The sequence below is a fragment of the Chelonia mydas genome, chromosome 1, assembly GCF_015237465.2.
Source record: "Chelonia mydas isolate rCheMyd1 chromosome 1, rCheMyd1.pri.v2, whole genome shotgun sequence".
NCBI classification, from domain to species: domain Eukaryota; kingdom Metazoa; phylum Chordata; order Testudines; family Cheloniidae; genus Chelonia; species Chelonia mydas.
The window spans coordinates 328,767,420-328,793,963 of record NC_057849.1 but is presented as its reverse complement, the minus strand read 5'-3'; the positions used below and the strand labels follow the sequence as shown (position 1 = coordinate 328,793,963).

At 43.1% G+C, this 26,544-nt stretch overlaps 1 protein-coding gene across 1 annotated transcript in view; it reads left to right on the top strand.

Moving 5' to 3' along the window:
- The window catches only part of SEMA3E (semaphorin 3E), a 222,632-nt gene extending 207,010 nt beyond the window's left edge, over positions 1-15,622 (top strand). Inside the window, exons 15-17 of the mRNA XM_037889249.2 lie at positions 7,417-7,484; positions 9,629-9,768; positions 11,292-15,622. Coding sequence (XP_037745177.1) covers positions 7,417-7,484; positions 9,629-9,768; positions 11,292-11,744 — 661 coding nt within the window. The 3' untranslated portion in view covers positions 11,745-15,622. The remainder of the gene's footprint in view (positions 1-7,416; positions 7,485-9,628; positions 9,769-11,291) is intronic.
- Positions 15,623-26,544: the final 10,922 nt, after the last annotated feature.

Here is a 26,544-nt window from a genome sequence, read left to right as displayed (position 1 = left end):
TAAATGGAGACCACGCACTTGCCTAAAACCAGAAGAATCTGGCTCAGATTGATACAGTCCTGGAAAGTATTGATGGAACACATACATCATCCATTATATTCTGGGCCAGTGAGCATTGTTCCCTACAGTATAAGCAGGAATTGGATGATCATAATTATATTGCAAATTAGATACTCATCTAATCACGTAAATGCCCTGGAGATTCCTGATTAATCTATTTAACTAGGAACTGTGTGGTGCAGATAGCCTCATGCTGTCTTGCTAATGCACCTCAACAAGATTCTGGAGGGTCTGTCTCTGGAGAGGAGAGAGTAGTTCAGTCTCTCCATTCACTGCTGTTAAGTGCTAGCTATGGTAATGGAGGCTTTGTGATGTCCACTATTAACTGGACTTGAGACCACAAACTTACTTCACATGTGGGAGGTCACTGAACAGATAGTAACAACTTTGCTTCACTATCCAGCTGGTTCAGGGTGGAGAGACTGGGCTGTTGGAAAAAGTAGGTCTCCGTAGAGAGTATGGAGCCCTTCACCCTGCACCATCACCACCTTTCAATGCTTCTGGGTAAGATGCAGGTCTGTGGTGGCTGCCTGCATTCTGGAATCATGCAGAGATGTTGACCAGCTCAGCACTCAACACCCCAGAAGATGTGTGTTTGAGTTAGGGTTAGCCATGTCTCTGTTCTCCAACTTCCCCCTGCCTTGTGGGTGGAGGGCTGCCTTAGGGAGTAACCAAAGGCACAGCAAAAAACATCAGTAAACAATCATGCCCTAACACATGTGGAATGATTGTGTTTGTTTCTGGCAGCCCCAATGACATCATGCCACTCTCTGCCATTTTCATGCAGCACTCCCCTACCTTGATTTGATCCTAATACTAGCCCAGCAGCTTGAATTTGGCCCTAATTGAATGGAAGTGAACACCATATATTTGGGTTGGGTTTGGAATCTTAAAATCAGTCATAATTAATAGTGCAAACTCAAGCAGAACCACGTCTGGGTAGTTAATTCCACCCCTCCTTTAAAACTTAATGAGTGTAAGGCATGAAGTGTGTTTAGACAAACATGAAATAGAAAACCTGCAGGCTACTACATGTTGTTAAGTATGTTGCTAAAGAATGTTGTTACTGCTGCCAGGTTGTTCTGGCTGCTCAATACTTCTGTTCTTGGAGCTCCGGTGCTATCAGCACTAGAAGAGAGTGCAGCCTGCTAATTCAGCAGACCTCAGTGTTATAAAGAAAGAATGACCATAGGCATTGTTTGGTGACAAAGGCACTCAGCCAGGTTTATAGAGCTAAAGGTTCTGGCTTCTAATCCCACAACCATGATAACTACATGGTAACCCCAATTCAACATTGTACTAGAGTGCATTGTTGTTTTTAAGCACATGTGTAAGTCTATGCCTATAGAAAACACTTAAGCATGCGATTAACTGTAAGCATGTGTTTAAGTCCTAAAATGGGATTAAGCATATGTTTAAAGTTAAATTGATGTTTAAGTGATTTGTAGAATAAGGACCTAAATGCTAACCCCAAAGTCAACATGGTATTAAAAACTAAGATGAGTGAACATGAGTGGCTGGTAAAGAAGGATATTGCTATAATAGGAATCACAGAAACTTGGTGGAATGATGACACTCAAGGGTACAAAATATATAGTAATGACAGAATAGATCATGCTGATGGGGGAGTGGCACTATATGTGAAAGAAAACATGGAGTCAAATTTGTAACAATCTTACATGAGTCAAACTGTACAATGTAATCTCTGTGGATATAAATTCCATGACCAGGATGGTGATGGTGATTGTGAAATGCTCAGGGAGATTAGACAGGCTATAAAAATAAAAAATCTCAGTAATAATGGGGGATTTCAAATATCCCCATATTGACTGGGTAATGTCACTTCAGGACAGGATGTACAAATAAAATTTCTAGACACCATTAATGTCTGCTTCTTAGAGCAGCTAGTCCTGGAACCCACGAGGGGAAAGGCGATTCTTGATTTAGTCCTAAATAGAGCAAAGGATCTGGTCCAAGAGGTGATTATAGCTGACCTGCTCAGTCATAGTGACCATAATATACTTATATTTAACATCCTTGTGGTGGTGGGTGAAAAGGACACCAAAGAAGCCCACCACAGTAGTATTTAACTTCAGAAAGGGGAAACAACAAAAAATGAGGAAGCTAGTTAAATGGAAATTAAAAGGAACAGTCACAAGAGTGAAATGCCTGCAAGCTGCATGGACACTTTTAAAAAACACGATAATAGGGGCTCAAATTAAATGTATACCCAAATGTATACTTTAAAAATTGGAAGTAAAATCCAACTGAGGAAAATAGAAAGGAGCATAAACTCTGGGATGTCAAGTATAAGAGTATAATTAGGCAAGCCCAAAGGATGTGAGGGAGATTCCCACTCCTGAACCATTCTTTTTAGGTGACAAATCTAAGGAACTGTCCCAGATTGAGATGTCTGTAGAGGAGGTTTTGGAACAAATTGAAAAATTAAACAGTAATAAGTCATGAGGACTAGATGCTATTCACCCAAGAGTTCTGAAGGAATTCAAATATGAAATTGAAGAACTACTAACCGTGGTATGTAATTATGACGGTGTGTACCACCCTTTTGAGGCACCCTGCTGGAGGCCTCATGGTCCTACCACACCGCCTGGGTCTTCCAGGCTAGACTAGAAAGGCTTAAGGTAAGCAGCCAATCGGCATGCAGCAGGCTTATGTAAAAGGAGTTTCAAGGCCTGAGCAAGTCAGGTCCTGGCTGGGACCAGAGGGGCAAGGAACAGTATTTGTTATTGGTCACATGCAATCAAGAAGAGAATCAGAAGAAGGGCTCTGGTGGGACTTGCATGAAGTGAGAAGGATGAGGATTTGAGAACTTCAGTCATGAGGTCAGGGTGAAGAGAAAGGGGCTATGTGGGAAAAGGCCCAGGGAATAACAGCATGAAAGTGAAGGAAGCAGTATGGGGCTGCTGTATATGAGGTCCCTGGGCTGGGACCCAGAGTAGTGGGCAGGTCCAGGTCCCCCCACCAGCCAATGCTGGAGTGGCTTAAGCCCCAAAAAGGGGATATGACTAGTATAAAAGTCCAATAAAAGGGATTTAAAGGTACCCAGAGACATGACTGAAGACCCTGGTGAGGATAGACTTACAGGTCTGGTGGGACTCTTTACTAATCCCGAAGAAGGGGATAAGTTTCCTATAGAAGCGAGAGCAGAGGTCTGAACTTAAAGGAGCGCAAGAGCGGCAGAAGAGAGAAGGCATCCTCAGGAAGGAGAGGCTGAGTCCATCTTGAGCCAGGGAATTGAATGACTTTACTTCATATTCATTTTGGACTTGAATACCCAAGAAGCAGTTTATCCATTTTACAACAATGTGACTTGGCCAGAGGGCTGAGCTACTGAAGACCCACCTAATGAGGCCAATAACCTACAGGAGTTCCAGGACGAGAAAAGGATGCAGCACCACACCCAGCTGACAGAAGGCACTGCCGAGAGTAGAGTGCCCTGTCTCAGTCACCTATTACTTAAAACAGCTTCTGTACCAGATGGCTGGAGAATAGGTACCAAATGCCAATTTTTAAAAAAGGCTCCAGAGGTGATCCTGGCAATTACAGACCAGTAAGCCTAATTTCAATACCAGGCAAATTGGTTGAAACTATAGTAAAGAACATAATTATCAAACACATAGAAGAACATGATTTGTTGGGAAAGGGTCAACACAGCTTTTTTAAAGGGAAATCATGCCTCACCAATCTATTAGAATTCTTTGAAGAGGTCAACAAGCATGTGGACAAGGGTTATCCCATGGATAGTGTACTTGGACTTTCAGACAGCTTTTGACAAGGTCCATCACCAAAGGCTCTTAAGCAAACTAAGCAGTCATGGGATAAAAGGGGAGATCTTCTCATGGATCAATAATTGGTAAAAAGACAGCAAACAAAGAGTAGGAATAAATGCTCAGTTTTCACAATGGAAAGCTAAATAGTGATGTCCCGAAGGATTTATACTGGGACCACTGTTGTTCTACATATTCATAAATGATCTGGAAAAAGAGGTAAGCAGTGAGTTGGCGAAGTTTGCAGATGATGCAAAATTACTCAAGATAGTTAAGTCCAAAGTAGACTGCAAAGAGTTACATAGGGATACCACAAAACTAGGGGACTGGGCCACAAAATTCATTGTTGATAAGTTCAGATTAATGCACATTGGAAACATAATCCCAGTTATACATACAAAATGATGGGTTCTAAAGTAGCTGTTACCACTCAAGAAAGAGACTTTGGAGTCATCATGGATAGTTTTCTGAAAACATCTGCTCAGTGTGCAATGGCAGTCAAAAAAGCTCACAGAATGTTTGGAACCACAAGGAAATGGATAGATATTAAGACAGAAAATATCAAAATGCCACTGTATAAATCCATGGTACACCTACACCTTCAATCCTGTGTGCAGTTCTGGTTGCCCCATCTCAAAAAAGATATATTAGAATTGGAAAAGGTACAGAGAAGGGTAATTAAAATTATTACGGCTGTGGAACAGCTTCCACATGAGGAAATACAGGGACTATTCAGCTTGGAAAGGAGGCATCTAAGGAGGGATATGCCAGAAGTCTACAAAATCATGAATGGTGTGGAGAAAGTGAATAGTGAAATGTTATTTAGTCCTCCACATAACACAAGAACCAGGGTCACCCAATGAAATGAATAGGCCTCAGGTTAAAACAAACAAAAGGAAGTACTTCTTCACACAATGCATAGTCAACCTGTGGAACTCATTGACAGGGATATTGTGAAGGCCAAAACTGTAACTGGATTCAAAAAAGAATTAGATAAGTTCATGGAGGATAGATCCATCAATGGCTATTAGCCAAGATGGTCAGGGATGCAACCCCATGCTTCGAGTGTCTCTAAGCCTCTGACTGTCAAATGCTCTGACTGGATGACAGGATGGATCACTTGATGATTGCCCTGTTCTGTTCATTTCCTTTGAAGCATCTCACATTTGTCACCATCAGAAGACAAGATACTGGGGTAGATGGATGATTGGTCTGACCCAGTGTGGCCATTCTTAAGTTCTTATGTTGTAACAATTGGTCTGATGAACTAAAACAAGTGTTTTATTTCATCAATTTCAAATTATTCTTGTTTTAACATGTTCAGATTTTTTCTGAACCATTGTCCTAGCCTTTCAATCAGGCTTCTCTTACCACAGCTGTCACTCACAATAGCAAAATGTCACCAAACAGATGGATTTGCCTCTTGAATGGGGCAACAAATAGAGGAAAGTGCTGCAGGGTCATGACTTTCATTAGCCATTAGCCCATGCACTGATTATCATGAGCCAGAGCACAATTCATGTCTTCTGATATCCTATTCACCCAAAAAGAGGCCTCAGAAAAGACTGATGGAGCTCATAACAGAGTTTACAGTCAAGGCCAATGTGTGAAACACTTTGTGTATTTACACCTAGGACTAGAGAATCCAAGTCCTTAAAAATGCCCCCCGCTGCCCGGGGTCCTAAATATGCCTTGCTAGAGGATGCTTTATTCACCCTTCTCAGACTCTTAACTGTGGGTATCGAGAGGCGCAGCTGCCATCTTAATGTCCAAGTAAGAACCACCATGGCAAGATAAAAAAAGTCACATGATTATGACAAAATTCCAGATTTCATTTAATAAAAACAACGTAAGGTTCTAGTCCTCATGACTGTGAAGAAAAACTTGAAAATATAAACCCAGCATAATTAGCGGTGAGATGTCTTCCAGGAGTCCGCAGAGAGCCTGGAACAATAGTTGATCTGCCCCATATAATTCTGAGACCTACCAAGAGCAGGTTCCTCCATGTGTGATGATAGGATCAGAACTCCTACCTAGATTCCATCATCATAAAGCAACTTCCCTAACACCTCCCCATCCCCAGCTTAAAAATTCAATACGTATGGTATTCCATTGGCCAGATCCTCAGCTGGTGTATAGCAGTCGAGCTCTAATGAAGTCAGTGCAGCTGTGCTGATTTACACCCACTGAGGATTTGGTCCCCTGTGTCCTGGTGGCAGGAAGAACTGTGTTAATTACTGATATTATTTAAATAAGAAAAAAGTCATTAGGTTTGGCTTATTTCTGCTATACATTGTATAGAGTAGGTACACATATGAATACAAAAATAATTGTGCTCTAGGAGGTTCGCCATGTTGTCTGTTCCTTTTAATCAGCTATTCAGCCTTGCATATGCAAGACTGATAGTTCTGTATAATTGTTTTTTATGCAAACATAGGAAAATTATCCTGAGTTCCAACTGTAAATTTTAGGACTCAAAATTCTGCATCTGACAAGGTGGTAAACTCAGCTTCCTGATACTTTCTTTCTTAGCAACTAGCTTTAATCTTATTTATCGTTATGGTCAGAGAACAAAATGTTTAAAATAATAACATCCTTCTTGTTGGTATCCGTCGGAGAGTTAGGCATTTGCATTTGTTTTCCATAGTTTTGTAAATACCTTGTTTTCAAAAACTGAGAGAGTATTGTCTAGTGGTTGGAGCCAGGATTCCTGGGTTCTTGTCTCAGCTCTGCCAGTGACTCAATAGATAGCCTAGGGCAAGTCACCTCCTGTGCCTCAGTTTCCCCTTTGGTAAAATGGGAATTATAATACCAATTATGTAGGAGCATTGGGAGGCTAAAGTGATGTTTGTAGAGTATTTTAAGTTCCTCAGATGAAAGGAGTTATAAGAGAGCTAATTAAAAAAAACCCTCCACACAGATTGTAAACTGTGAAAGACTCAGAACAACTTTTCTGCTAAATAGTGTCGTGTGTGTGTGTGTGTGCGCACGCGCATGCGTAAAAGTGCAAAGCAACCTTGCAGCCAGTAAATTCAACCACTTAGGAATTCCCCTGCCTATGGGAATACCCAGTTACTGTTGAGTTGCTATAACAGCTTCTATCACAGGGCCTCTAGGGCTCTGGCATACAGGGCATAGTTAAAGGAAGAGAATGTTTACAAGATACAGCAGCTTTCATGCTGCTCCAGATTTTGCCAGGGACCAGAATGGTGAACACAAAGAAAGCTTACAGCTGCCTCTGGTCTCCTTTCCCCTAAACTAGCACCGTCTTGGTCCAAAGTATCTGGTTTCAGTATCTATGGATTGAGTCAAATGTACATGTCTGAGACTTTCTTTTAGACACATCAGATTTCTACAGAAAGTCTCCTCCTGCAGGCATCTGAGCACCTTCAGTTTAAGTGGAGGAAAACAATACTGGTGTATGAACTTAACTCCACACAGTGCTGGCCAATATTTCAGCAGGAAGATCTAGTTCCCTGAATTTCTAATGATTCCAACTTTTATGTAAAAGGTCAACAGTCCACAAGTTAAGCATATTTCTTAAAACAATTCCATTTTTTTCCCCCAGACGTTTCCGCAGACAAGACGTTCGACATGGAAATGCAGCTCAGCAGTGCTTTGGCCAGCAGTTCATTGGTAAACCACACACAGTGCAGCAGAATGCTAGTGAATGCCTAGAGCAAACAGCATGGCTTTGACACAGGAGAAACATCAAGGGCTGAGTCTGACCTCAGTTACACAGTTTTTATACTGATGTAACTCTCATGATTTCAGTGGAATTACTCCTGATTTACACCCTTGACATTAGAAGCACACTGTAAGGACCAAGATCCCAAAGCAGGAAAGCTTTCCTATTCAAGATGGTGCTTAACCATGTACTGTGCTTAAGTCCCATTGGATTCAATGAGACTTAGGAGCATGCTAAAGTGCTGTCCTAAATAGGGATGGACTTGCATGCATGCTTAAATGCTCTCCTGAACCGCAGCTCAAATCATGCAACATGCTCAGTGCTCTCACATCCCATTAATTTCAACTACTGCTACTGTGGGCAGTGTAAAAACGTAGATAGGTAGCAGCTGCCAGGGTGTGCTGAGATTCTCGCCAGATTAGGCCCAATAAATCTAAAGAAAAAGAATCAAAGATCAGGGGTTTCTCTGTGACAGATGTTTCTCCAGAGAATTTTTTGCTGAAATGTATTTTTCCGCAGGATGGATTAGAATTTGAAAGGGAAATATTTCAAGATGAAATATTTGTTAAGTTTGCCCTTGGACATTTCATACCATCCATTTTCAGCAGGATAGCTTAATGTATTTCTGCTGGAAAAAAATAAAGGACATCTATGGCCCACTGTGACACTTAATTGCAAAACTGCATGCAATGAAGATCGTAGATTTGATTGAGAACTACACTAGGAACCTCACAATAGAGCACAGCAAATGTAAATAAAGAGAGAGAGAGAAATCATAATGGTTATTAATTCCCAGGCTTCTGGACCAGAAACTGATCATGAGTTGGTATCAGGAAAATAATCGCCCTACACTCCACTCCTCTCATAGTGCTATAAGAAAATGAACTAGAAAGACTGCTGCCCTGTTCCACTATAGCACGTCCTTTGTCTGTTCCGCCATGTATTTCGTTATACATAGGAGCCTGCAACTGACTCTTGGTTAGTCACATTCAAATGAAATTTTTAGTAACGTTTGGATGGCAAAGCTATACACTTGTACTTTCTGTGCATGTGTTGTAGAGATCTGCTGTAGAGCTGGCCTGGGAATGGTTTTTCCATCCCATGAATATTTTTGCGAGTTCAAAATTTTTTCCTATCTTGAAGTAAAGAAAAAAATTGACATCTCAAAAATACTTGCAGTCTGAAAAATTGTGTTTTTCTTTTGTATTTTGGATCAATTGAAACAGTTTGTTTTGATAATTTTGGAATGTTTTGTTTTGATTTTGATCTCTCGCCCCCCGACCCCCAAACTTTCTTACAGTCTAATTAGCCTGTATTTTGAAACACAACGTTGCTTTGAACCAGAACTTTTTGTTTTGAAAATGTTGAAATGAAACATTTTGACAATTGGGATCTTTTTCCTTGACAGAAAATTAATCAAACCTGACCTGGTTTCGTGGACAGTTTGGTTTCGATGAATCAACATTTTTAGTTAAAAAGAAAAAAAAGCCTATCATCAAAAAATTCCCAACCAGCTCTAAGCTGTACAAATTCTGGGCACGCCATACAAAACAGTTTAGATGTTCATAGGTTTTGAGTGTTTGATCATGTAGCATACTAAGAAATCTGATCCCAATCCTGCAAAATAATTTATGCCATGCTTACTGTCAAGCATGTAAGTAGTCTTATTGGTGTCATTGACTTAAAATTAAACCCGTGTATATGTACTTTGCTGGAGGGATGCCAGAGTGCTTAGCGCTTTGCAGGGTCAAGCCCTACAGACACATGCACAATCACAACCACCTGACATGCAGTACCTTGGTAGGCTACTTTACCTTAGGGCTGGATCCTGTGAGATCCTGAGGTGAGCCAGGCCTTCCATTCCTCCTGGAGAGAGTGGGAGCAGAGGGTGCTCCACAGTTCACAGGATAAGGCCATTAGTAGGTACAAAATTTCAATCACTACCTGGAGGGCTATGGGTCAGATTCCATTCTAAAGGTGAACCTCAAAGGAGTCCTTAAAAAGCCCAAAGGAAACGTGCTTAACGAAAAGAGTAGCATTTATTTTAGTTACACAACTGGCAAATAAATAAGAATCTTACTTTCCTTCACAGGAGAAGCCCTGGAGAAGACTGAAGAACAGATAGTATATGGAATAGAGTACAACAGCACTCTTCTGGAATGTACCCCTAGAACTTTACAAGCGAAAGTGATCTGGTTTGTGCAGCGAGCCCACGAAGCCAGGAAGGAGGAGGTAATTTCCCATATAATTCTAGTTATACCATGTTTATAAAAAGGGTCAGTCATATTAGGGATCTTACAGGTAAATGAGCCGTCAGTGAAACAGCTGGTACCAGTTGGTGGAATTTACAAAGATTCGAAGATTTTTAAGGGCAATTGGGAACACTATGATTATCTAGTCTGACTTCCTGCATAAACAGGCCATGGCATTTTACTCAGTGATTCCTGCATCAATCCCAGTTTGTCGAATGAGAGAATAGGTTTTAGAAGTGCATCCACCAGTGGCTTGCACAAGTCTTTCATTTGGGGAGGCTTACATGCACATGCCAGAAGCTCCCTAGAAGTGGAGGGACCACCAGTCCCCAGACAGTCGCCCCACACCCCGAGGCCCCATCTCCTCCCTTGAGCCCGCCCCCCACTCCTCTTCACCTCCTCCCTTAAAGCCCCCCCACCCACGTCTCCTCTTTGCCTCTTCTGCTGAGGCCCACCCACCTGCCCGCTCGCTCACTCCTCTCCGCTTCTTCCCTCAAGGTCCCCCACCCACCCACAGCTTGCTCCTCTCCCCACAAGGTCCTCCCCTGCCCACTGGCCACTCGCTCCTCTCCATGCCAGAGAGGAGCGAGCAGGGGGTGGGGTAGACTTCAGGGAAGAGGCCGAGTGGGAGCAGGGCCCTGGGGCAGAGAATAGTTGGGGTAACAGTGACTCCCCCCGCACGCTTCTGGGGACCTTCGCCTCCAGCACTCCGAAGGTGGTGGGCCAGCGTGCCTCCAAAGGGAGGTGACCCACGCCACATCCACAGCATTTGCCCTCCTGCATGGCCAGCCTTTTTAGGAGAGGCTTAGCCTCCCTCAGCTTCTTATACGCACCACCCATGAGTCTGTTTCAATCTTCTTTTAAAATTTCAGAGTAATGGAGAATCTACCACATCCCTTTGCAAATGATTCCAATGACGAATGTCTATCACTGTTATCAATTTGTACCTTATTTCCAGTTTGAATTGTCTAGCTTCAACTTCCAACTATTAGTTCTTGTTATTCTTTTGTATACTAGTTTAAAAATTTATGCCACCATCAGATATCGGCCTTACAGGTTGTGATCAGTGCTATCGATCTTAGTTACTTATACGGTCCCTGTTAAAATTTTCAGTGTATTGATCCTCACAAGACCTCTGTAGTGTAGGGAAGTGCCATTTTTCCGAGAGGGAAACGAGGCACAGAGAGACGAAGTGACTTGCCAGTTCTCACACAAAAGGCCTATAGCGGGCCAGTAAATTGAACCCAGGTTCCTAATGTATCCTATGCCAGCACTGTCACCACATAACCTCCTCCCTCCTGCAATAAGTGTAACGCTGTATGTCCTTGGAAAAGGCATGTTACAGCATCTTAGATTTGTGTCCTGTAAATACTCACTGCTGAATTTGTAGCCAAGTCCCTACAGTACATTTAAAAATGATTGCACTGCTGTTTCTAATGCAGTACTAATCTTGTACTTACTGTGACTGCATTGATAATACAGTGTCATTGGCTCATTTCTCAGGTGAAGACAGATGACAGAATTGTCAAAATGGACCTTGGCCTCTTATTCTTAAGGCTGCACAGGCTGGATGCCGGGACCTATTTTTGTCAGACTGTGGAACACAGCATTGTTCATACAGTCAGAAAAATCACGCTGGAGGTAGTGGAGGAAGAGCGTGTAGATGAAATGTTCAACAAAGACTATGAGGAGGACATACCTCACAAAATGCCATGCCCAGTGCAGAGTAGCATTCCTCAGGGATCGAAGCCGTGGTACAAGGAATTTCTGCAGCTAATAGGGTACAGCAACTTCCAGAGGGTCGAGGAGTATTGCGAAAAGGTGTGGTGCACGGATAAGAGGAGGAAAAAGCTGAAAATGTCCCCGTCCAAGTGGAAGTACGCCAACCCACAAGAGAAGAAGGCACGCATTAGGCCGGAGCATTACCGCCACCCCAGGAATGTAGTTGGCTCTTGATGGACAAAATGGATCCATTATTTTTGGGAGAATTTTTATTTGGACCTAAGGAATAGGGAGAAATCAGTCTTGGGTTTGGTAACTGACACAGGTTTTATATATATATATATGTGTATATATATATATAAAATAATGGGACTGAAAACAGAAAAGTGTTCTGTTAAGTTATAGCTTATACTCATGATAACTGTCTAGAGGTAATTTAAAAAAAATCTGCTTAATTAGCTGTTTCTAAATAGGTCATTGCATTCAGAGTTTTCCATTTAAGGAGAACATGACAATCATTGTGCATTAGTCAATTTCCCATGTGGAGCATGCTTCTGCTGTATATTCTTGCATATTAAGGAAATATTAAAGTAAACTCATATAGTTAAGCATTGACAAGCAGAAGAAAAATGTGATGTATAATTTCCGTTGGTTTCACAAATGTCCTATTGCTTCTAAAAGCAGCACATTGCAAGATCTTAGCTTTCACTTGTGGCCTGTTTGCTTGTATTCGTAAGAGCCACAAGTTTTGTTAGTGTGGTGTACTCTTATTTCTAAAGATGTTGAAGAGGAATCTTATTTACTTCCCATCATTGCTTGTCTTTACCAGTAATTTATGAAGCACAGTGTACTACTATCACAACTAAATAGTGCTGCCTTGTAACTTGATGTAAGTCAAATGCATGCGGAGAACAAAAACAGAATGAAGTTCTTCAGTATAACTTGCTGTAAGACCTTGGAGTAATAGGTTAGTGAGAGTGTAAATCATGGTTATAGTAATGGACCGTTGGCTCAGTAGATATAAGATTTATAAGAATGCCCTCTTGTGGCAAAAGAGAACATTTCCTTACATTGGTGTTACATTTTCTCCAGAAATTTATATACTTGAGTGTTATCTACAGTCTCCTGATTTGCAGCCTAGCTGTTAGTGCCACAGTCTTTCTACTGCATGTGCTGAAATCTCAACTATTTCAAACACAGGGTTAGAAATTACTTGTACTGGGGAATAGAGCTTAAAGAAATAAGCAACATATTAAGGTATTCAATGTAATATGCTTTTGGTGCAGCAAATACTGGTGAAAGAGGCAGATCGTGAAAACAACTTTATTTGTATAGTCGCATGGTCTGATTTACCTGATACGGAATCTCTTCTTAGCACAGCTATTTTGCTGAACTTGTGAATTCTAGGGATGTGGGATCAAAAGAATAAGAAATCACTTACCACCTAGAATTTTCAGAGTATCACTGAAAAAAAATACAAAGCTTTCATTTTATTTTTGATTTTCATATTTTTCTTAAAAGTGTAGCACATTTTAGCACGAAGAGTTACAGGAGAACTCGGATGTGAACATGTGAATTAGAACTAAAAAAAAATTGGAAATAAAAAGCGCTACCGTTGTGATATAAAAATATGAATCACAAATAGCACAGTTGGAAAACTCTAGCTGAATGTGAGTTCCGCAGGATCCTTTCCCGTCGGCTGAGATGGGTTCTAGTGTGTGAATGATTACATCCCAATTGTGTGGCGCCACTAGATAAATCAACTGCTTCAGTCAGTACATGACCCCAACCATAATGAATAGCCCCAAGTCTATAAAATTGGGCTGTCTCACAATTTTGAGGTAACCAAACATATATTTCAGGGATGTTCCAGTTAACAGGTTCATATACAACTCTCATTCCACCTTCAACTTTTAATCAAGAAACGGTGTCTGGGATTAACGTTCTGGGGCACACAGATTTGTTATTAACCTAGCAGTCCTGTTATGAACCTAACACTGGAGTGGAGGTCATTGCTGTGCACTCCAGTGTCTCTAAGACACACTGTATGTGGAACAAACAAAACAGTGTGTCTGAGAGAAGGCAGTTGCTGGGATCAGAGTCTAAAGCTAGCATTGGAGTGAGCTCAACTTGGATCTTATCTCTTCAAAAGCATCATTTGCTCGGAGCAGAGAGTGTCTTGGTACTAAGAGGGATGCTGTTTGCAACTTGCCAGTCAACAGAAGCAAAAGGAGAAGCAGGATTTCATATTGTATCAATCACACAGATAGATAAACCTCTCTAGCTTCTAGTTATTTTAAGTAGGCTGTAGTTTATCTAAGAGTTTGCATGGCACATAGCTAGAGGGGCTGGCTCAGTGATCCAGTGGCAAAGGCAATGAGGAGATCAGAGCTTTCTGCTCCCTTGACCAGGAGAAGCAGAGAACGTTATGGAAAGAGCATGTACAGCTGCTTTGGGAGAGCGAACATCTTGTAGCCACACCCTTTTGCTGATGCTGTGTATGGTGTGAACACCCAGTGCAGGAAGCACCAGATGAATTCCTTCAGCAATGCCAGTTTGGGGCTGAAGAGGCTTTACTCCAATTAGGATCATATATATTGCTACAGGTTTAGCAATGAAGTCTACAAAGTAGGGGAGGAGAACATATATACCCATAGGCATCCCTACCTATTACTTACCTCCTCTTAATTAGCTCAGCAAAATCTGACTGGCATACACATACCATCTGACTCCCCCTCGTGGTAAATTATTACAACCCCACTGAAGTTCTCCAGCGGCAGGCAGGTAGTAGGTTGCTCGACATTTAAGAGTAGCGAGTAAAGAAATGAAAAATACTAATAGGAGAGATCCCCTAGGCTAGAAGGAAATATAAATTCCCTCCCCCCCACCCCAGGTATTACTGGACATAAAGGCATTCAGGTCTTCCAAGTGAAAAATAATCTCAAGCAATTCATAGATTGGGGGTTGGGGAAGATGCATGATGTCTGTCACGGCAGAGATACATTTGTGTTATAGGAATATAATGGGGGTTCTTTATTCAGGCCACTGGACTTGAACAGCCTTTGGAGTTATCCCAAGCTCTCTAGCTCTCAGAAGAACTAAACACAGCCTGTCCAGTGACGCCACATCTCCCCAAGTCTTGGTCTAAACTGAATCATCATAGAACATGTTTGCTCCACTACTGGGGTATCCATAGAATCTACAGCCCTTTAAGGGTGATGCTGGCATTTTCATTAATTTGTTGTCAACCATTTCAGTGCTAAAGGCTTATGCCAGATGCAGTACCTCATAGTGACAGAAATAACAAATTCTCTGTCACTCTGAGGAAACTAACTCAATTATGTGTATATGTAATTCTCTGAGATTATAGATGGAAATCAGGTGATCCACAAACCAGAATTTGTGTTTCAACACAATATATTTTTGATAGTTTCCTTTCCCAACGTTTGTTAAATGTTGAGAATCATCTTAAATTCTTAGCTTGTTCAGGGCCAGTTTGAGGATCTTTCAACCTTCATCATTAGTAGTGACTGTAACAACTCCTAAAACTTGGTTAAACACAAGATCACCTTTAAAATTATTATGACGACTGCAGAAGAAGAGCAAGTGTGACAATAGTGCATTTGAGTCAGATATGCATTTTTCTGCACAGAGGTGCTTTTATAGTAGGCAATGTTATTTAAAATGCTTCTTTGTGTATATACGGGGTGGCATTGTGTGTATCTTTTCATTATGGATTTGATGTATTTTGTATGTGCATGAAGTGGCCTAATTATATCATGAAGTACAGTACAATATTTGGGTGATATAATCTGTATGGCTTCCTGTTATTTATTTCGGAGTATGTGGAGCAGTATTTATTTTCACTGATCACCCAGTGGATATATGATCTCCCATCAATTTCTAGCGTGGATCGCACATTTCTGAGGGCAGAATTTCGTAAACAAACGACGGGAGGATTATAATCTGTAGCCGTTCACTGAGAGGTAACATGAGTTAGTGGACAAGGAACTAGAGGGCTCGTCTACACTAGACTTGCTATCGCTGTGCCGCTGTGGTGCTGCTAGTGCAGATGCCCTATGCTGACTGAAGAGAGCTCTCCCATTGGCCTAATTACTCCACCTCCCCGAGCGGCGGTAGCTGTGTTGGCAAGAGAGTGTCTCCCGCCGACATAGCACTGTCCACACCGGCGCTTAGGTTGGTGTAATTTACATCGCTCGGGGGGGGGGGGAGGGGGGAGGGGTGGCTTTTCCACCCCCCTGAGCAAATTAAGTTATAGCAAAGTAAGCGCTAGTATGTTCAAGCCCTGAGGACTCCGTAGGCCTGGGCTCTGACGCTGACCTACTGTGTTACCTTGACAGGTCACTTCACAGCTCTGTGTCTCTGTTTCCCCTCCTGCTGGTTTTCTTTCTTGTCATCTTAGCCCCTGGTCCGGCAGTTTGTCGCAAGAGGCACTTAGAGAGTAATCTCTTTGGGACAGGAGCTGTCTCCCGCTATGTGTATGTACAGCTCCTAGTATGATGTGGCCCTGATCTTAGGGCTTCGAGGCACCACTCCAATACAAATAATAATTATTATTATTGCTCTAAAACTTTTTGTTATGGTGTAGGGGCAAGGGTGCGGAAGATTGGCGAGGAGCTAAGTGGTGGACTGCGTATGTGACTGGATGTAAGCGGAGGATGCAGGCTGTTTCAATGAACTTTGTCCGACAGACCCTGCCAAAAGACGTTGTAGCATAGCTCAGCATATTTTTGCCTGTAAACAAGTTAGTTTATGTAATAAACATAAATCATACGTATAAGAATGTAACCAGCTGTTGACCCCATATAACCCCAAGATAAGCGCGGAGATTATAGTGCTGCAGAGGACTCCCCCCCGGCGGAGTCCTGCCTGGTCAGCTGTCCCGAACGGCCAGAGTCCCCTGCAGCCCCCCCGCGCATCCTAGGGGCTCCCCGCGCAGATTGGAGCACAAGTTCTTCCTTCCTTCCTTCCTTCCTTCCTTCCTTCAATAAAGCATGGTTTACTATTCTTAGGCCTGAGTGTCCTCCTTTCGCTGGTATCTCCCCCCCAGCCCTCGCAGGCATATATGGGACCTCTGTCTTGTATACCTCAACATAGGCCTTAAGACTCCCTAACTTTTCTGTAGTAAAGAAATGTCTCTTTTATGTAGCCCAAATTTGTGAAAGAAACAACACACACACATACATACAAATGTGTGGACCTTCATTTGGTTGAACAGATGAGTCATTTTGAAATGCCACACAGATTATCTTCCAGTGTAATTAATATACTGGGGGAGCTATATTTTTATTAGTATTATTTTGGAGAAAAAAATCAATTTTCTGTCCTTGAAAAAATAGTGAACCCGTTTCCTTTGTGGAAAAACAAATCCATGAATATCCTCATTCAACCCAGGAGCAGTGAAGTTGGCGTTATTTATGCCGCCTCATGTCTCTAGGTCCAGAAGTTACACATGCTCTTCAAAGCTGCCCTGTCCAGATAAGAGGCACTGTAAGTGAGCTTTTTTACATTTGTGACCTAGCAGGATGTTTGTTATTCCCATCAGCCCTGTGAGTCCATTTCTGTTCACCAAACTGCTGTTTTCTTTCGAGATTTTAAAGAGCCAGAGGGAGGATTCCTGTTCATTTACCACCAGTAGTTGGTGCAAATCAAGCTGTGATTGGCAAGTCTTGTTTTTTAAGTGATTTTTTTTCCTTTGATGAAATACTTTGCCTGAATAATACTGTAATCTTGCAAAACTGGAACGTCTGACAGGCTCATGATGCATCAAATACGAATACTACCAGCTATCATTATTTAAAACAAGGAGTTAATCAGTGTTTTATAGTGTCTCAGACCCCAGTCCTCCAACTAAACCCACACCCACAAACCCTGGTGTCCAGACAGACCACTGTTGCAGTCTGGCCTGCGAAGACATTATTGCCCCTCCAGACCAACGCAGAGTATAATACTATAGCTTAGATTGCAAAACACTCTGTTATACAAGGATGTACAGAACATTAACCCGCTATTGCCTTGTGCTCAGAGGTCTCTAAAGTCAATGGTGCAGAGGTCAGCCAATGTGAACCCAGCCGCAGGATTGGGACCTTAAAGGCCAGTGGTTTAAGGCTCCAGTAGGCACTAGTATTGCAAGCAGGGCTCCCTTTTACCTACAGGGATCCTGTAACAGGGTGCTTGCCAGGAGGTCCTGAGCCAGCCCTCTGTTAGCCCAGCTCCAATTAAGAAGCATTGATTGGAGCTGGCTGAGTATGCCACACCTAATTGGATAGAAGAGAAGCACCTGCAGGCCTCATTAGCCAGGGGGCTATATAGGGCTGACAGGAAGGCAGTAAATGGAGGGGTAGCAGCAACAAATAACAACAGCAAGGGAGGAGCTAAGAGCTGTGCAGCCCTGCTGGCTGGAGAAGCTAGCTGTTGTACAGGTTGCTACTTGGCAGCGGTCTGTAAATAGAAGGTGGTGGGAGCTGACACTGTAACTAAAAGGCATTGGTGATTGCACTCAGAAGAGGTCTCTGGCTGATTTGTTGCAAGGACATGTGAACTCCTTACTACAGAGCCTCACTGAGTTCAATGGAGATTTGCATGCTAGAGAGCATGCTGCTGAGAGAGAGAGAGAAATAAAAGTGGAGCCGATTGCACCACTTGGCCAGCAGATGTCTTATACACCAGGGGATCTTTCAATTTCAGAGAAGCTTAACTTGTTTTGGGATCACAGAGCCTCTATACCAGTCCCCCCCACTCAGACCCCCTCCCCACATGCTGCCCCCCAAACAGCTTCCTCGTTTATCCAGCATAAAAAAAAAAGTGCGTGAATGTACCCTTCCCTGTGCTATACCCATAGATGACAGTTATTTTATGTGCAAACTAGAACTGAACTCTCTTATAATCTGGGCAATGAAGTCTGCTCAGGTTACACAGACAGTAAACTGGCTTCAGATCTGATTAGTGGCAGACTTTGTGTCTGGCAGTGAAGTTTGGCGTGCAGGGGGTTTTCTTTTGGTGCATGAGGGACTTTCACCTCATCAGGAGAAGTGTGGCAAGTGAGCCAGGGCCTGCTCAATTTAAAATCAATAGCGTTTCACCATGGACTGCAAAAGCAGCGGCCCGATGTCTCTGTTTTCACTCCTGTTGACACAAACTCCTGATGCTTTCAAGCTGAGAGTTGGCTGTCTGCCTGCGTGAATGTGCTGAAAACACACAATAACAGACACTGGTGTGGATCGTAGCATTGTGAACAATGGGAGGCTGATCTCTGAGCCATTGTGCTGTTTTCTGGTATATCGCCTGAGTGCTGTAAAAACTAAAACAAATCCTCTTTATGCTCATGTTCTTATAATAGGAGGTGATGGTTTCACTACCTATAACAGTCAGCATTTAGAGAGGGGCAGGAAGGGGCAGCTCCATTTCCAGCCCAGGTAACTGGTGATGCCCAGGAAGAAGGTTGTAAAACCGCTCGACAACCTTCTGTAGTGGGGAGGATCCATGCAACAGAGGATTTTCCAGCCTCTACCTTTGAGCATGCATGGTGGATGGAGCTCTCACAGAGTCGGATTCTACACCATACAGAGGGGCCCCTCCACATTTTGACTCAAAGGCCTTTCTGCCTAAGAACCATACCAATACGAGGGAACCTTGTGTGGCTGTCAAGGCGGGGGGCAGGATTTGACCCATCCCAAAACCTTAATATTACAAGGGAAGTTATTGTTTCCTGTATACTTTGTGAAGCAGTACGCAGAGTATGGATACAGCCTCCTCTCCTTATGTTTGTTCATGCCACACACAGCATCTCTCGCTGACTGAAAACAAGGGTGCAGATATGTGCTACAGATTTTTATCTTGTGGACATCTGTCTACTGAAAATACCAAATTTATTACACACCAGTTACTAAGTAGATGGCAACTGGCATGTCCACTTGTTGGTCTCTTCTAACCGGGGCTGGGTTTGAACTGATGACCTAGAGAGAAAGGTGTGTAGCCTACCCATTGTCGAGTCCTTCAGTCATCTGTTCCCCAAAGACATAGTTTAACCACAAACCTTGATACCTTTGTTCCATCCATAATTAGTAGTATGTTAAAAGGACAGGTTAAGTACGCTTAATCCTGCCTCAGCAAAGGGGGATGGATTAGATGATCAGTTGAGGTTCCTTTGGTGCTACATTTCTATGATTCTGTGGTTGTCTCTGCTCCATGACATCCAAGTTAAGATAAATTGGCAGAAGAACTGACCCCATTGTGTGACATTGTTTGATCACTTATTTCCACAGTGACTGACTATTGGAATTGGGCATTTTTGTCATTTAAAGTGGTAAGGGGAACAAACAGGGTATAAAATTTTGCTTGATGACTTTGAATTATGGAGGGGTAAGCTTTTATAAATGGAACTAGAAACAAATTATTTCACAAAGGTTAATGAAAACAATAATGCCCCTGAGGAGTCCCCCACAATAAGTCAGTGAAGGCTGAGCCTTGAACTACTCGGCCTTGTTTGCCCTTTCATGGGGGCTAATTGGAGAACTGCTGCTGGGTTGTTAGCTTCACCAGGGATTCCTATAATGCCAAAAGTTACTGTAACTAACCCCATCCGAGGCCTGAGCCTCGAAAATCTGGTAGCCCTGATTATCATGCTATCAACCTCTGGGGCAAGCACTGATGACACTCCAATTATCAGAGCCTCTGGGCCATCTAATGCTTGGTGGCTTTACCCAAGAATAACACTCACATGTAAGGATCAAATAATTACAGGGACAGTTACTCTTGGTCTGGAATACCTGTTGTTTAACATGCAGTGTATTTCATTTTAAATTCACTAAGCATTGGGTATAATTTAAACTGCTAATACAATGATATTAGTTTTGATAATTAAGGCTAAGATTTAGTCATGGGGATTTTTAGTAAAAGTCATGGATAGGTCACAGGCAATAAACAAAAATTCACGGCTCATGACCTGTCCATGACTTTTAATATATAATACCCCTGACTAAAACTTAGCAGCTCCTGGGGCCCTGGGCGCTGCTGTTCTGGGGGCCCCAGGACACCGCTGCTATGGGGGCCCAGGGGCTGATGGCTAGCCCCTGCACTGGCTGCGGGAGCTGACTGTCCCCAGCCACTCCTGCTCTGAGGCCTCGGGAACCGCTGCTCAGGTGCTCCCCAGGGCCGCCCCTGGTACCGCTGCTCGGGTGCTCCCCAGGGCCAGCTGTCACAGGACCGCTGCTCGGGTGCTTCCCCAGGGCCAACCGCCCAAGCAGTAGCTGGTGCAGCTGGCCCCAGGGCAACCTCCAGGACCACTGCTCGGGCACTCCTTCGTGCTGCCTCTGGGACCACTGCTCAGGTGCTCCCCAGGGCCAGCCGCCCCGGGACCACCTGAGCAGTGGACAGTGCCCACTCCAGCAGCGCCCGGTGCATTTGGCCATGGGACACCTGAGCAGCTGGCCCCGGGATCACCTCCACCAGCCATTGCTACTGCAAAAGTTACAGAGGTTGCAGAAAGTCACGGAATCAGTGACTTCCGCAACCTCTGTGACAGAATCCCAGCCTTAAAAAGAATTACTGTAATTCATAACAGGTGGCCCTTTGATCTAGACTAGCTGACCCCTCTGTGATATCCTGCAGACTTACCATCTCCTATGGAATGGAACACACACACCAGTACTAAAAGTTCTTCTTAAATAGACAACTGAGATCTAAACTTAGCCCCACTCTGTTTATGTGTTTGGTTCTTGTGCCAACATTGAGATGGTTAGTCTGTTCAGCCAACGCATTTTGTGGCATGTAAATTAACAACTGTCTGAGTTTTCTGTGCCCATGGTGTTATCCTCAGTTTCCTCCCATTACTCGAGGCTGATTGGCCATTATATATATGTAACCCACTGTCCAGTGTATATTACATGCTACTTTTCTAGTGTCTCATCCACAGAGCTCATAAATCTGCTACAGCTATAAACTCAGATGGTGCTGACTCATGCTTTTAATACTGGAGGTCCTCGGTTCAATCTCTGGTGACAACCCATAATGGAGGTCTCTATGGATATACTTTTGAATGGACCAGTTATGTGCCAATTACATGGACTCCTAGAGCACAGCATCATGCAGTACTTATACTAGGCTCTATGCCCCCCAGTGGCTGCCTTCTGGGATTTGCATTACTATACTACTTTTAGGTTCATAGTCTTCTACAATTTCTATCTATATTAACAATTTGTAGCTCTTAATTGTACCATCAAAACAAATCTCTATTTTGGACCCTAAGAATGAAATCCTGGCCCCATGAAAGTAAATGACAAAGCTCCCATTGGCTTGAAATGGGCCAGGAATTCACCCTAGGTGTTTTTATATTTTTGGGTTTGAGTTTTTTTGTTTTGTTTTTTGCATGTCTCACCTTTAGAATTTTAGCACCCCAAAATGTCTTACTAGTCTAATGAGGGTTTTTTTCTAGCAGTTGCAGAATTCCTAGATTCCCTTCATTTCTAGTATAAAGTCAGTTATTTGAAGGGATTGTATTTAAAAATAACATTAAGGGGAAAACACACACACACACACGCTACCTTGAAACAGACTGGGGCCTTTGCTTCTTAGCACAGACTACTAACTCTTCTTCAGATCGCGGTAAAGCACTAGCAACCTGAAACAATCCTTTAATACACTACAGAGCTTAATATTCTTAGAGACATATCTGCATTTGATTAAATATAAGCAGCAAGGTGGCTGAAAATGTACTTTTACACAAACTCAAACTGTGAACCAGTTCCGGAAAAGCTCATGTTGGGGATTATCAAGGCTAAATCATAGATCTAAGCCTTGTCCCTTTTTAAAATACACCACATGATAACAGAATACATTAATACACCATTTTGTATTTAACTGGATTTCTGTGCATAGAATGGGTGTCTTTTAGGCATCTCTTGAAAAAATTCAAAAATCCCCATATGGGGAAGAATTCATTTACTGCCTAACTTCTTTTGAGTTTCATTTCTGAAATGCAGTTTAATTCTTTGGGATATTTATGATCTTGTACTACAGAAGCATTAATGGTGCTCAGTGGATGAGCACCATATGTCCTACCTGCTCATAATAACTAATACATGTCTAATTTTGTATGTGTGGTATTGGGTACACATTGCAGACAATGAGCCCAGGGTTCTGGTCACCTACTGCAGCAAGGCGTGCACCCAGCTCTTGTGGGAGCCTCAGAGCATGAGTTCCAAAGTGCTGCGTTAGCCTAGAACTAAATTCCCCCCCTTTATTATATTTGAAAATGCATCTATTGCGTGGATTTTCCTTTTCTGCATTATTTCATTTTCTTTTCCAAAACTCTATAAATAGTTTTTTAACCATCAACGTTTTGCACTCATCATATGTACTAGCTACTTTGTGATACCAGATGATCTGGGCATGATTCTCCGCTGCTTTGCAGTCATGTGTTTCTGTGCATAGGTGTACTATGCTACCAATACAGAATGGCAGTGTATTACATCCACTTTGCAGAGATCTACATGATTTCGTGGGGTGCAAAACAGTGGGGGATCCATACCCGTTTGGTCCCTATATGCGGGACCAGCATTGGGTTCTGTGAGGCACTGTACAAAGTAGGCCCTATGACACCTCAGGCACACTATATTAATATTTGTAGTTTATGTAGTGGAGTGGAAATATCTAGCAATTCTTGGGCTGGGCTGGGAGGTCTAACTGGTACATGACCAGATCTCATTAGGAAATGCAAAAAGGTTTTGCATCTGGGAATAGGTGGGTCAAGAAGCTTGTCTGTTATGCTGAAGATTCAGAAAGCCATTTTATGAAAACCCAATTTAAGCCTTATTTACACATTTATATACTGGCCTCATGTTAAAATGTAAGGAGCACTTCAGGCCAGGTGCACTGGAACAATTTTTATAGTGGGAGTGTTGAAAGGGGGCCCGTTTGGTCACAACACAGAACAAATTTGGCCCGTCTCAATCTACAGATGGGTGGTGTCATAAATATAAAGGGAAGGGTAACCACCTTTCTGTATACAGAACTATAAAATCCCTCCTGGCCAGAGGCAAAACCCTTTCACCTGTAAAGGGTTAAGAAGCTAAGATAACCTCACTGGCACCTGACCAAAATGACCAATGAGGAGACAAGATACTTTCAAAGCTGGAAGGGGGGAGGGGCGGGACAAAGGGTCTGTCTGTTTGTGGGATGCTTTTGCCAGGAACAGATCAGGAATGCTGTTCATAACTCCTTAAGTTAGTAAGTAATCTAGCTAGAAATGCATTAGATTTCCTTTAGTTTAATGGCTGGTAAAATAGCTGTGCTGAATGGAATGTATATTCCTGTTTTTGTGTCTTTTTGTAACTTAAGGTTTTGCCTAGACGGATTCTCTATGCTTTGAATCTGATTACCTTGTAAGGTATTTACCATCCTCATTTTACAGAGGTGATTCTTTTACTTTTACTTTAATTAAAAGTCTTCTTTTAAGAACCTGATTGATTTTTCATTGTTCTTAAGATCCAAGGGTTTGGGTCTGTGCTCACCTATGCAATTGGTGAGGATTTTTATCAAGCCTTCCCCAGGAAAGGGGGTATAGAGCTTGGGAGGAAGACGTCTACAAGTGGGCTCTTTCCCTGATCTATGTTTAACATGCTTGGTGGTGGCAGCATAGGGTTCAAGGCCAAGGCAAAGTTTGTACCTTGAGGAAGTTTTTAACCTAAGCTGGTAAGAATAAGCTTAGGGGGTCTTTCATGCAGGTCCCCTCATCTGTACCCTAGAGTTCAGAGTGGGAAAGGAACCTTGACAGGTGGATAGGCCAAACCTGAGCATCACTGTGACCCTGTGCACCAGGTCACAGCTCCAGGATTGAATCAAAAATAATTTGTGAAAATTCAGTGGAAAAAGCCATTCTTTATTGAAAAAAGTTGGATGAAAGTAATTTGACCAGCTCTAATCATAATGCAAAGTCTGTCACAACATTCAAACTAAACTGTTGGGATAACTGGTAGCCCTGCCTGTGTTAGTGCTCCTTACACTGTCCCTCCTCCCCTTTAGAGTAGAGGGTGATGGAGCAGCTTCCTTTGCTCCTTTTGTATCAACTTGTAATAAGGTAATGGTGCTGCAGCCAGTAAAGAGTTAACAGGTCCAAGTTGGTCATATGGTAGCTTGGAGCAGAGTATAAAAGGAATCTGGGGAGCGGAGGAGAAAGGTGTGTCTGTGTGTCCTCTCAGTTCCTGGCTGGCTGAAATAGGTAGAATCTCTTGTGATTACTGCTTAGGGTTTTTATGGGTGATTTGCTTTTGTTTTGTGGATGAAAAAACAAGCCCTGAGGAAAAGGCCTTAATTAAAAGGGCTAATTGTTAAAGTTTTGCTTCCCTTCTCTGGCTGGTGAAATCTGCCCACCAGCCTAGACACCTATTAAAACAATGGATTTGCCACCAATGTCTATAAAAAAAACAAAGAAAAACTCACATTTCAGAAACAAAAACCAAAGCTTATTAAAGCCACCGTCAATCAACACTACAAAACTAATCCTATGAAAAGCCACTGCCATGCCGTAACAGTATAAAACAAGCAATATATTATTAAACACAGAAAACTACATTAACAGACCACTATTAAGAATGCAAAGTCAGTTGCACTCCAGAAGTTAGGAAATAGCAGAATTCAGGTGGCCTGTGCAGCCTTAATTTTGCTATTTTATGCATATGGATTACGATAGTCTTAAATTACATGATCACAACCTATTTTTTCCATAGGACCTCTGCTTTATTCAGTGCAAAGGATAAACTAGCTCTGAGGAGGAATCAGGGTTGTATAGTGAAATAGACTGTTGTTTGTAGGCCTCGGCCTCATTTGTTGCCGAAGTTGGAAGGTGTGAACTGCATGAGGCAGAAGTTTGAAGGAAAAGAAAGGATGGTCTCATGGTTGAGGCCCTGTGTAAATCATAATTTCACAAAAAATCATGAAATTAGCCCACTGCAGTGATCTTTCCAACAGCAGGGAGGCCAAAGTACATCTTGAAAAAACATGGCATTCGGCTAATTCAGCAGCTCATTGGGGAATTGGGGGGCCAGCAAGCGAGAGGGGGTATCTCTCCTATGGCACTGGCTGGATGGCCCAGCCTGGCCCATAGTAGGGATTGGAGTTTAGCTCGCTTCGTGCTCAGTTTTGGCCCAGGCTGCTGCTGTGGCTTCCTGTCCGGTAGGGTTGCCAACCGTCTAATCACACAAACCCAAACATCCTTGCCCCGCCCCTGCTCTTCCCCTTCCCCAAGGCCCTGCCCCTGCCCTGCCCCTTTGCCACTCCATTTCGCCCCCTCTCCCTCTGTCACTTGCTCACAGCCTCACTCACTTTAACTAGGCTGGGGCAGGGGGTTCAGGTGTGGGAGTGGGTACAGGCTCTGGGCTGAGGCTGAGGAGTTCAGAGTGCTGGAGCAGGCTCCGGGCTGAGCCTGGGGTGGGGGGTTGGGGTGCAGGAGGGGATGAAGGGTGTGAGCTCTGGGAGGGAGTTTGGGTGCAGGAGGGAGCTCAGGACTGGGGCAGGGAGATGGGGTGCCAGAAGGGGTGAGGGGTGCAGGCTCCGGCTGGGCGGTGCTTACCATGGGTGGCTCCCGGTCAGCGGCACAGCGGGGCTAAGGCAGGCTCCCTGCCTGCTTGCTCTGACACTGTGCCACTCCCAGAAGCAGCCTGGGAAGGCGGGGGGCTCTGCGCAATGCTCTTGCCTGTAGCCCCCCCTCCTTTTAACTGGGACCATGGTGACTGGTCCATCCCTATTGGCCCAGTGCAGAGTTGGTACAATTGCTACCTACATTTTATCATGATATTATCAACCAGCGAGTAATTAGTTTTCAAATGATACCTCACGAGGCATGTTTTGTACAAAGATTATTACAACAATGTGTAGAGTGTGAATACAGGGGTGCTTTCAGTTACATGCATCTGAAATTTCCAGCTTCTCTGAATGCTCTTAGTTCAAGTCTGAGTCAGGCAGAGCCAAATGAGCTGTGAGTGATCTATCGCTCTTATCACTGCTTCTACAAGAGCAG